This window comes from Bison bison, unplaced genomic scaffold (assembly GCF_000754665.1).
Source record: "Bison bison bison isolate TAMUID 2011002044 unplaced genomic scaffold, Bison_UMD1.0 scf7180017864307, whole genome shotgun sequence".
NCBI lineage: Eukaryota > Metazoa > Chordata > Mammalia > Artiodactyla > Bovidae > Bison > Bison bison.
In genome coordinates this window covers 7,255,852-7,267,713 of record NW_011494879.1, presented here as the reverse complement: position 1 = coordinate 7,267,713, position 11,862 = coordinate 7,255,852, and the positions used below count along the sequence as shown (strand labels likewise).

The window sequence follows — 11,862 nt, the reverse complement described above, 5'->3', positions numbered from 1 at the left end:
TTTTTTTTTAACATTACAGTAAGAACAGGAATAGATTTATGTTCCAAAATCCAGAATCAGCCAGGCTGGGAACTACTCAATATCCTGACCCACAGGGGTTTCTTTGGAATAAAAAATAGAGACAGTTTTCAGTGTCAGGCTAGTCAAGACAGTTCACAAGTGCATTAATCTTCAAGGCAAAGAGCCAGCCATGGGGAGGCTGCGGGAGACTCCAGTCCACAGAGAGATGGAAGAAGTGGGACTAAGCACCTGCCAGTGTGGGGGAGGGAAACCCCAAGGGCTCTGACCCTGGAGACGAACCAGAGCAGAAGCAACGGACCGGGAGCTGGGCTGACCAGGACTCCAGGGGGTTCTGCCTGGTAGCAGCTATGGGAATACGGACCAATCGTTTTAACTCTCTAAGCTTAGAAATGACAATATTTGCTTCTCAGAATTACTGTAAGAATGAAGTGACACACGTGCCCAGTGCTTGAGAGCAACTCAAGATGCATGCTCTCATCCTGATGTCCCGGGTACGGGCCCCTCAGTGGAGTGCTCCCCGGACCAGGTGGACGAGACGGGCCCTGCAGGCTGGCCCACAAACCTGCTTGGAATCGGGACCGTTTTTAGCCTAAAATACATCTTGTGGCCAACGTCAGACTACCACGTCCCCACCTGACTGTGAACGTCAACCCGACCCCTGAAGCTGGCTGCCACCATCTTCCCTCCCCATCAATTTTCAATATCCCGACCACTTCCTTTCTTGCCTTTTGGTACTGAATTCAAATGCGGAGCTGGCAGGCTTCCACCGTGCACTCCACTACCACCCCCACCAACTCTCCCTGGCTGAGGGTGCGCCTGTCTGTATAAGCCACACCAGCAAGAAAGGTTACGTGTGCAGACTGCTGCATGTTCCCCAGCTGTGGACTTACTGGCTCACTTTATGGTACAGCTTGGCGATGCCCTGGTGGGTCCAATCCTTCCCCAGGGTGGGCAAAATGTGCCCGAGAGTATCTGATCTGAATAAAGACAGAGAACAGAAAAATTAAATGACGAGGGCACTGCATGAACTGCAGTGCCTACTGTCTAGCACAGGGAACTACAGTGGATACCCTGTGACAAACCACAACGGAAGAGAGTATGGAAATACGTACAACTGAGCCCCTTTGCTGTACAGAAGAAATTAACACAACACTGTAAATCAACTACACTTCAATAAAATCTTTTTTTAAAAAAAGAGAAAGGCGGGCATCACTAAAGGAAGAAAAAAGTTCACTCTGATTCACTGCACCAGAGAAGCCTCATTAAAAATGCAAGTGAGATATACGACTTGCTCTCTGGACAGAAACCCTGAGACTGAGCAACGATGTCAGGGAGCCACTGCCCCAGAGGGAAGAGATCCCCAAGCCCCCACTGCAGCTGTTTAATCCAAGGAGCCCCAGAAACTGAACTACATGAGCCCCAATCGGCCCCAGCAAGAGGAGCCAATGCACCTCCAGGCCCAGGGCCCACAGCCCCAGACTAGGTGGACTCAGACTCACCTAGTGATGGTCCCATCAATGTCAGAGATGACCACCTTGTCGTCCCAGTTCCACAAGTAGATGGTGCCCTCGCAGCGGCACGTGCCCTGGTACTGCGTGGTGACACTGAACACCACGTCGTTCGGGCCGTTCTTCAACTTCAGGCTTTTCTGAAAGACAGGAGCTCTGTGTCCACTGGAGGGTGAGGCCCGGGGGGGACACGTGGTTTCTGTTCCACGAGAAACCAGATCTGGACTTTATTTTTTTTTTTAATCACCACCCCAGGCCACCATACAATTCTATCCCTGCCTTGCTCTCGATGAGGATGGTTCTTTCCAGGACTTGGGCAACCTGAACCCCAGCCCTCCTCACAGGCCCACGTGTAGGGCAGCTGTGACACATCCCCCAGGGGCAGGTGACAGGCACTGGGGTTCACTACAGGAAATCACAACCCCAGACCGGGATGTACTTCCTTGGCCACGGCTGAGCGTAAAGGGTCATGACCAGCGAAACAAGTCTAAGCCAAGTGCGGAACTACATTCCCCACACCAGTCATGAGTATCGATGATGACCCACACAGACTGGAAGAAAGCAGTCTCAGTTATCAAGCACGTCTCAGGTCCAGAAGCACAGAGGCCAGGTTCCAGGAAATCACTCCAGCTTCTGAAAGCATAAGCCCCTTTTGGGGGTTCTGAATCTCTGCACCAGGGCCCTCAGGTGCCAGCCAGTTGGTGGCCAGAGTCCAGGTCAACCCCAGCACTGCTGGACAGGGCCCCTGCCACCCAGCTGCTGCACTAGGACCGCAGGCTGCAGGGGTCTGGCCTGTCCCTTCTCTTTTCCCATAAAACAGCATCATGGCTAGGCCCGGCCACCACAAACTCTTGGGACAGCTGAACGGAGACACCCGCTCACTGTCTGCTCATGGGAAACAGGGTCCAGGCCTGACTCATCCTGGTGGTACAGATGCACAGAAGAGGACACCGTGGTCAGGGTGGCCCCCTGCTACCAGTAGCTCTCGGAACCCATCACGAGTGTGGGGGAGCGGGGTAGCCGGAGCTTCCCCCGATTCAGGAGAGGCAGCTGACCTAACAAACATCTCCGGGAAAGTGGAAACAGCCCCATGACATGTGGTCTATCCATCATTTACACCTCGAGACAAACACCCTCAGGCTGCCCTCCTCCAACACTTGAGACCAGGGAGCCTCCAGGGCAGACACAGGGGAGCACAGCTGGACAGGAGGCACCGAAATGGGGGGGATGTGAGCCCAAGGAGGATGGGAACCGGTACTGGGCCAGAAAAGGTGCTCGGGGCTGACTCAGGGTGGGGGGAACCCAGTCCATGGAACCCGCCGAGCACGGGTGGCAGGAGCCGGGCTGGAACCCACGTCTCAGTAGAGGGAGGAAAGGGCCCTCACCAGCTGCTCTGACGTGAGGCGCAGGGTCTTCTTGTAGCTGACGCTGGACAACAAGGGGAGGTGGCTTGTGCTGGATGGCTTGGCGGCTGCATGCTCCTCATCACTAGAGGATGACTCATGCTTTATTCTGGAACACACAGTGATGTAACCACCAATTAGGAAGTCCATCTGGGCAGCCATTAAACACGCATTAGGCAGGAATCGATGACGGAGTGCTGTCCCTGGGGCGGTCACTTAGCAGATGCCGTCACTAATCCCATTCATGAGGCTCCTGCGTTATTCACCCGGGGCCGCCACTCCTCATTCAGGTGCCTGCTTGCTGGCATCATCACTCTATTTTAAACCGAGAGGCTCCCCCCGTCCTCCCTGCAGCCTTGGAGGATGCCTGTGTTCTCTCTTCCCCCATCCCAGGCTGCCAGCCAGGCCAATCACAAGGAGCCCAAATATTTCCTACACATCCAAGCCCATTCGTTTCCTCCAAACACACAATTCCAAATAACGAGGTCACTCTAAGGACTTACAAACGGGTGCCAGGGAAGCCAAGGAAGACCCCCCCCCCCAACTCTCCTCCAGAACCCCTCAGCAGGCTGCCCCTGGAGCACGAGCCACACCTCATTCGTCTGCACACAAGTCAAGCTCCGGACCCCTCCACACGGGGGGTGGAAGGGAGAAGGGCCTGGGAGGTGCAGGTGGGGAGCAGGCTCATTTTCTTCAAATAACCTGTATAAAGCATGTCAGCAAATAACTGCTCCCTAGATTCGAATTCTACTATGACACCATCCCCAATCTATAGACCTGCTTCCCAGGACCATCTTCTTTAAAAATGCCTTAACACCAAAGTGCTTCCTAAACGTCTGTCAGGCTAAAGGGTGACGGCTGAGTGATCTGGAACAAACCGGTCCCGAGGCCCCGGGTGTGCACTTCCCCATAAAGCCTCCTGCTCAGCACATCCCTTTATGCAAAACTCCAGCTTCTCCTGGTGTCTCAGGGGGTTCTTGCCTGGTCCTCAGCATCCTGGCCTTCCCCCTTGCCTCCCCACCCCTTCTATCAGAAAATGGCCGGGTGTTTCCTCTGCAGCTCGTTGCTTTCTTGCCCCACGTGTTCATTCCAGAAGCAGTTCCTACAATCCAACAGCACCCTGAACTAGGGAGATGCAAGGGAAGGCCTGTTACCCTGCTTCTGTGTGGTTTCTCCCAGCTCTTTCCCTGCCCGGAATGAGCTACCCCTCCCCAGGGCCCTGCTCTCCACCTTACAAGGGGTGGCCCCCGGTAGGCAGTGGGCTGGTGGACTGGAGCTCAGGCCACCAATGCTTCTAGGCACCGTGCCAGGCATGGAAGTGAAAGTGGAAGTGTTAGTCACTCAGTCGTGTCCCACTCTTTGCGACCCCGTGTACTGTAGCCTGCCAGGGTGCCCTCTGTCCATGGGATTCTCCAGGCAAGAATACTGGAGTGGGTTGCCATGCCCTCCTCCAGGGGATCTTCCCAACCCAGGGATCAAAATGCCAGGCGTGGGGATACAGCAAACAGCCTGGCCCCGGCTCCCTGGGGCCTTTTGTCTGAATAATCACAACAGAGCAGGACAGGGGCTGCATTAGGAGGACAGAGGGTGTCCTGGGAGTGGCTGGACCAGAGGCCCCGGGGCAGAGAACATCCCGGGTTTTGGCTGGACTGGAGGCTCTGGAGCTATGCGGATCAACCACAGCTGAAGTCCCAGACTTGGCCATCACGGGGTCACAGCCATGGTGAATGAGGGTGGGGACAGGTAGCTATGTCCACGGAGACAGAGCACGCAGGCTAGAATCCTGATTGGTCCATGGCAGGGCTAAGTCACATGTAGACAACTCAATGTCCGTGACAACGAGGACGGGTTCCTGGTAGAGTGGAGACCTGGGAAGCCCAGGTTTGAACCGCAGGAACTTCAAGCTGTGTTTTCCTGCTCAGACTATTTTCTCTCTGGCTTGATTTTCTCATCTTAAAGCAAAGGGAAGCAAATAGCATCCCATGCAGCAAGAGATCCCAGGAGCCAGCAGATAACAGACAGATACGCATCCCAGGAAAAGCCTCACAACCACAGAATTCCTCCCGGGGCTTCCATGGCTCATCTGTAAAATGACTCAAAAGCCCCTCTCCATCCCAACCCTTGCCGATTCTAAAAGCGATGCTGACCCTTCTGAACCAACAGCCTAGAGGTTTCAGACAGACAGGTACACGTGGTCCTGGAGCCAAAGCAGCCTGAACAGAGCCCGGGTGGGAACCTAGGACAGGCAGCTACAGGCCCCTTGTTGAATCGGGTAATGTTCATGTTCCATGCAGACAGTTCGGAGGGAAATGAGATCCAAACGTGAACCGAAGCTCGCAGTGACTACAGATTGACATGAGCCACTGCTGGCGATGCGCAAGCCGAGAGGGTGAGCTCTCAGCTCCATCTGCCGCTTTAAGACAAAACCCCAAACCCCTCGATCGGTGCAGCAAGCCTCGTTTGAGGGAGCACAGGAAGGAAAACACAGAGACAGAAACTGAGACAGGAGCCGTACGCCTGAGCTGGCAGTGCCGGCTGGGGGCGAGGTCGTGTGCCCCTTGGACCTGGCCGCCCCCGCCCCCTCCTCTTGCAATGGTCCCTAATGTCACTGGCTTTGCGCTATCTGTGAGAAGCGACAGGCAAAAAAACAAAAGGCCTCATCTCACTCAAGTATCTGTGTTCAGCCGAGGAGCTGTGAACAACACTGAAGTTCGCACTTGTCAGTGTACAGGTTCCGATGGTATTTTAATGACTTGCATGGTGACGAGCTGTTTGCTCAATTACGAGACTTCAAGGACTGTTCTGTCAATCACAAGTCTGTCAATTAGGAGAGCACTCCAACATTTTTTTTCCCTAGGCAATTGCATGAATCTAATTAGCAGATGAGGATGCCAGTAAAATGAAAAGATGCATACTGCTCAGGAGAACTTCGTAAGAAGGCTTTTCAAAATCTCAAATCCTTTTCGCCAAGAGTCAGTTCTTCATTTCTCAGGTTTTGTAAAGAAGTATATGTAGCATGACTAACTCAGAGTGGTCAATAGTCTATTTCTATCTAACTGGGCAAAGCGTTTGTGTCAACACTTGAATAGGATCCTATCAGTTCAGTTCAGTCGCTCAGTCATGTCAGACTCCTTGACACCCCATGGACTGCAGCACACCAGGCTTCCTGTCCACTGCCAACTCCCAGAGCTTGCTCAAACTCATGTCCATTGAGTCAGTGATGCCATCTAACCATCTCATCCTCTGTTGTCCTCTTCTCTTCCCACCTTCAATCTTTCCCAGCATCAGGGTCTTTTCAAATGAGTCAGTTCTTTGCATCAGGTGGCCAAAGCAGATCGTATCAGATACTAAGAAGATCCAAAACGCTTTAGACAAACTATCAGCTGATCTCCCAACTGGGGAAGAGCAGCAGAAGTGACCTGCTGCTAGGCACAGCCTCGGCCCACTCCACGGCCTCCAGGAGCCACCACACTGCTGCTGGAAGGAAGAATACAGACCCTATACCAGCCGCTGTTGTGTTCTATCCCTCCTTTTAAATCTCTCTGAGCCCCTGGCCTGCTGTTCCCAGGTCTGAGACTGGCATATCGCAGGCTGGACTTGGCTGACATCCTGCGTTTGGCTCGTACTGCGCTGTATAATTTTAAAACACTTGCAACTGCACAGTTAGGACAAGCCTGAGTCCTACAGAGCCACCCTCCTGACGCAGGCACAGCCCGCGTGGCCCTCTTTGGTTTCACACTCTGAACCTCCTTTCCCATGAAGCTGTGAGCTCAGCTTTGATGAGCCAACTTGTACGGGTTGTGTGTCAGTCGCCTGCGCATTTCCAAGATGACGGAAGAAACACCGAGGGGCTGATGATTTGCCAAAGATTAGAGTCCCAGCTCGCGCTGCCTCTTGTGCTTGGAAACTGCTGTGGGACAGAGAGGTTCTCAAAATGTTCCCTGCATTTCCAGTGCAGCAGTTTTAACTGCTGGGTTAAACTGCTTGGGACAGAAGGGTGGCATCTCTGCTCCTGTCTCCTTGCCTGGGCTTCTCTCGGCATGGACATCATTCTTGTTCCTTAGCTCAGATTCAGAAGGAAATTGCCCAAAGCCAGGACTCCAAGCCAGATCTGCTTGACTCCAAAGCCTGCTGTGTACAGCCTGCTGCTTCAAACAACTACTTACCAAAAACCCACTGACTTCCTATCTGAGCCTTACCTGCTCAGGACTGTGCACTCTTAGCCCGAGCTCCATCTTGAACACACCTGCCCTCTCCCTTCCAGACTCACTCAAGGTACACTCAGAGTTCCAGGTCGGGGGACTTCCCTGGTGGTCCGATGGCTAAGACTCCGTGCACCCAGTGCAGGGGGCCAGTGTTTAATCCCTGATCAGGGAACTAGATCCCACATGCCGCAACTAAGAGTTCACATGGCACAATTAAAAAAAAAATATCCCGCATGCCAAAAATGAAGACCAAAATTCAGCATGCTGCAACCAAGACCCAGTGCAGCCATATAAATAAATAAAATATATTTTTTTAAATTCTGGGTCAGGAAGGTATCCAGATAATCGTGCTGGAAAGCCCCTCCCCAGAGAATAAGCCAGAGACAGAGGGTGAAGAATGGAAAAGAAACACACAAGCGCATCAACCTTTCTCCCTTCTCCAGGGCAGACCTGCACGGGGGCGGGTGGGAAGGGGCCGTGCCGGGCACCATCAGAAGGAACAGAAACGGTGTCCTCCAAAAACAGCCCAGCTGAGAGCCAGCCCTGCCATGCAGTTTTATCCAGTCCTACACACTCTTCTCACACAGAGGACAATAAAGAAATCAGACTGTCTCCTTCGTGACACCTACATGCATTTCTAGTTCCAACAATGAATTCTAGAAATGACATCGTTTCATATACAGAGCTATGGCCAGGAAGCCAAGGACTGGACAGCTAAGCCTGCCTTCCCCAGGAAACAACAGGTTGGGAAAATCTCATTGGCTCAGTGACAGTACACTTAAGGCATGCCTACTCTGAGTCAGGCACTGGCTTGGCCTCCGAGGTATAAAAGGATGGAGGTAGGCAGCTTGCCTTCAATGAATATGTCAGAATTTTCTGCCTGTAAATAAGAAATGCAATCCTGGTTCTCTTAAGCACAGGAATACTATAAGGGTGAGGTCATCAGTAAAGTTATTATAATATATCAGATCACTCAATATTGATATAATAACACCATCAAATTAGTGGCTGATGGCACTGTCCTCAGAGGAGTTACCCTCAAATCCCATAGCATCAAAACAAAAACACATAACAAGCAGGTTACCCTGAAGATAAAATACTACTAATGTGGATAAGTATTATTAAATTCTAATGTCTGCTAGGCCAAGTTAATATGAATCCCTATCAATATTTAACATAATAAGTCCTAGTATGTGATTAAACCATAGAGAAAGGCAAGCTCCTGCAAAAGGGGCACTTTTCACATCATCCCCATATCACCCATATCATTATTTATCACCACAACACTTGTTATTACCTTCTGCAGACTGAGGGCTATCACGTTCCAAGACCATGAGGAATGCTTTTGTGACATTATCTCATTTACTTTGGAAAGTCAGTATCTATGGAGTGTTTCCATTTGATTTATGAGAAGATCAATTTCAGTAAATTACTCCAGGTCACTGAGTAAATGACAGAGCACCAGGCCTGCAACCGAGATCTGTCTAAATTCAAGGCCCAAGCTAATGCAGTGAACCGTATCAGCATCTGTGGGGCGTGTGCCTTGACTTTGGACACAGACAGGGGCTACAACACCCCAAGATGACTGGCACTGTACCTGGTGGCCATGCCCAGCTGTGACGGCTGCTCCCCGGTGCTGTGGCTCTTTCCCGCCAGGCACTGCTCTGGCTTACTTTCCTGGAGAAGAAGACGACAGAGAATCATGGACGCAGCAAAGGGAAACCACCTGCGTGACAGCAGGTGTTCCCTGAGGGGCTCCCTGAAGTCCAGGGCAGGGCCCCCATGCCTTCCCCAATGGCACACCCCACCCCCAGGAATGGAAGGGTCCTAGTTATTCCTTTGCTTAGCTGTTGTCTACAACCAAGCTGAGAAACATTTTTGACAAAAATAAGTCTGTTTTCCATAAGCGTTTGTGGCACCAAACCAAGGCTCCATAATCACGGCAGCTTATGCAAATGCTTTATCAAGGGCTGCTTGGATACGCGGGGGCTTTCAAAATATTTTCTTCTAATTGCTGATAGAAATGCCTGAAAATATTTTCACACCATATTTTGCTTGAGAAAAACATGGATGCATTCTCTTTTTCAATCCCGTGTGCTCTTAATAGAAGATGCTCCCTTAATGTACTGCCAGCGCTTTGGAATATTGAGAGCTCTGGGCCAGTCCTGCTTCTCTGGCTTAAAAAGCTCAGGCAAGTGATGGAATGTTTCAGAGTTTCTTTTTCCCACCAGCAAGGCAAGGGTGGTGACATGCAGCTCCTAACAGTGTCGGAAGGACCACAGAGATTCTACACATAAACCCAGAGCCTGGCCTACAGCAGGCAGGGGAGGGAGAAAACATCCACCTGCCAGCAGACATCGCAGGAAGTCATCACAGGCCAGACGGACGTGTCAAGGGACAAAGGCTTTACAGTCACATCTCCTTATCTATAGTCATTCGATCTGCAGGAAGGTTAATGCATTTAATGTTGATAAAGAAAATGAGTGACAGAAACAATATAACATGGTGACTAGCTTAACATATGATGGGTCCGAACTATTTTCAAAAATTCTTTAGTTTTTATAAGCAGGCAGATAAATGATGTGAAAAGAGGCCCAGTAATGTTTAATCTATCTATTGAGGCAGGTAACTTAGCCACTGCTATTAACAATTCTTTATTAGACTTGTTCAAAAATACATGTCTATCTGAAAAGTGTTTAGTGTTTTTAAAAGATATTTCATAACTCTTCACCATTTTATGCTGGCATTCCCCTCGATTCCAACTAATGAGACTCTAGATACTCTGCAAAAAAAAAATAGGTCCCTAAAATAGCCTTCTGTCTAAATTCTAGAACGTTCTGTTCTCTAGTAAAGGAATCAGAAAAGCCTTTTCCACTTTAAGTCTCCTAAAGTAAAGTGAACGCTAGCTATAACATGTTTATACCCTCTTGGAGGAAATGAGGGTATAAAAAGCTCAGGGATGCTACCAGAAAACACCCTAAAATGGTGTTATCTTGGTAAAAACACTTCCAACAGACTCTTTCCCTTTGAAGTAATGAAATAAACAAACTGAGCATCTGAGCTTTTTTTTTTTCACTCTTGTAACAACCAACTCAGCTATTGTCCTCAGGGTTTTTTCACACTATATTCCAAGTATGATCAGCATTCCTTCTAATATCTGCTCTGGGTCCATCTGGGTCCTAGGGAGACCACAGGGATCAAAGCCATACGTGGTCTCTGTTTTCATGGAGTTTAGGGTCTGGAAGGGAAGGGAGGGTTAATTAAACAGCCACACTAATCAGTGTATAATTATAAATGCTGGCAAAATTTGTGAAGGAAAAGTTCACAGGCAGGGCCATGAGGGCAGAGAACAGCAGACCAGATCAACCTGCCAAGAAAGGGCCATTTAAGATGCTAGATAACTAAGAGAAAGGGATGAGAGGGGTCCTAAGGACACCAGGCAGAGAAAGTAACACGTGCAAGGGTCCTGGGGTAGAAATGACACCACAGCAGAGAGGGCGGGGGAGGCGGCAGAAGAGGAGACTCTGCAGGGAACCAGGGGCCAGGATACACAAGGCCTGTGGACCATATTAAGGATTTTGGTCTTTAAGAATCGGGGAATCCACTAAAAGCTTTTAAGAAAGGAGTAATATAAATTGGACTGTTACCCTAAAAAGACCAAGGCAACTATGGAGAATGAGGAAGAAGAAAAGGCAAGAGTGGATACAAATGGACCATTTGCAAGCAATCTTAGGAAAAAGATAGCAGCCTAGATTTTTGGGGGTGAAGATGGAGAGAAATGGAAAATGGGAGCAACATACTGGATGATAAACTGAAAAGAGGGGTGAGGGAAAAAGGAAGTATTAGCTTACGGACGGACAGTGGTATCATTTTCTGAATGTGGTCCAGCAAAGGAAGAACTCTCGAGAAAACCATCAGTTTGATTTTAGAAATGACGAGTTTGAAGAGCTGAAGCATCCACATGGTGACATCTACCTAGCTGGGTATTTGATAAATTAATGTGAATTATAAAATACCTTCTTGGTTAATAAAAATGGAGTCGTTGTATAGGCGTGGGTGAGGCTGCCTGGGGAATAACGAGCAGTCTTTGAAGAAGAGAGGTTCCTAAGACAACCCTGTAACAGTAGTAGTATTAGTCGCTCAGTTGTGTCTGACTCTTTGCGACCCCATGGACTGTAGCCCGCCAGGCTCCTCTGTCCATGGAATCCTCCAGGCAAGAATACTGGAGTGGGCTGCCATGCCCTCCTCCAGGGATCCTTCCAACCCAGGGATCAAATCCAGGTCTCTCGCATTGCGGGCAGATTCATTACTGTTTGAGCCACCACCAGGTAAGCCTGAGGACCCACTTGTACAGCAGCTGAGCCAGAGGATAAACAGCCCCTGGGGCAGGGGGTTGGGGGACAGGTGGACACACTGACATGGAAGCCAAGAAAGAAACTACTTCCAGAAATAGGCTGAGAGGCTGGCAAAGGTCTGAAGAAAAGTATAAGCGTTTATAGAAACAGAAACCAAAGTCATGTATATTTTAGACATGCTATTGACATGAAATGACTAAAAGGAATCAGTCTACACTATAAGTCTGCCTTGCTAAAACTGTTCTCATGAGCAACAGGAAGATATTTTACTTAAACATTAAAAAAAAAAAAATCAGGTTAAATCTCTCTTTTCTATAGATGAAGAAACGTTCCAGAGCAGGAGTGACCTGACCACACTCTCCAAGCGGAG

At 49.8% G+C, this 11,862-nt stretch overlaps 1 protein-coding gene across 5 annotated transcripts in view; it reads right to left on the bottom strand.

The window, feature by feature from the left end:
• The window catches only part of LPIN1 (lipin 1), a 131,164-nt gene that overhangs the window by 15,320 nt on the left and 103,982 nt on the right, over nt 1-11,862 (bottom strand). For all 5 annotated transcript variants that reach the window (XM_010852080.1, XM_010852081.1, XM_010852083.1 and 2 more), the window contains 4 exons: nt 8,735-8,814; nt 2,915-3,041; nt 1,521-1,669; nt 912-998 (listed from right to left, as the gene is read on the bottom strand). In XM_010852080.1, coding sequence (XP_010850382.1) covers nt 912-998; nt 1,521-1,669; nt 2,915-3,041; nt 8,735-8,814 — 443 coding nt within the window. The remainder of the gene's footprint in view (nt 1-911; nt 999-1,520; nt 1,670-2,914; nt 3,042-8,734; nt 8,815-11,862) is intronic.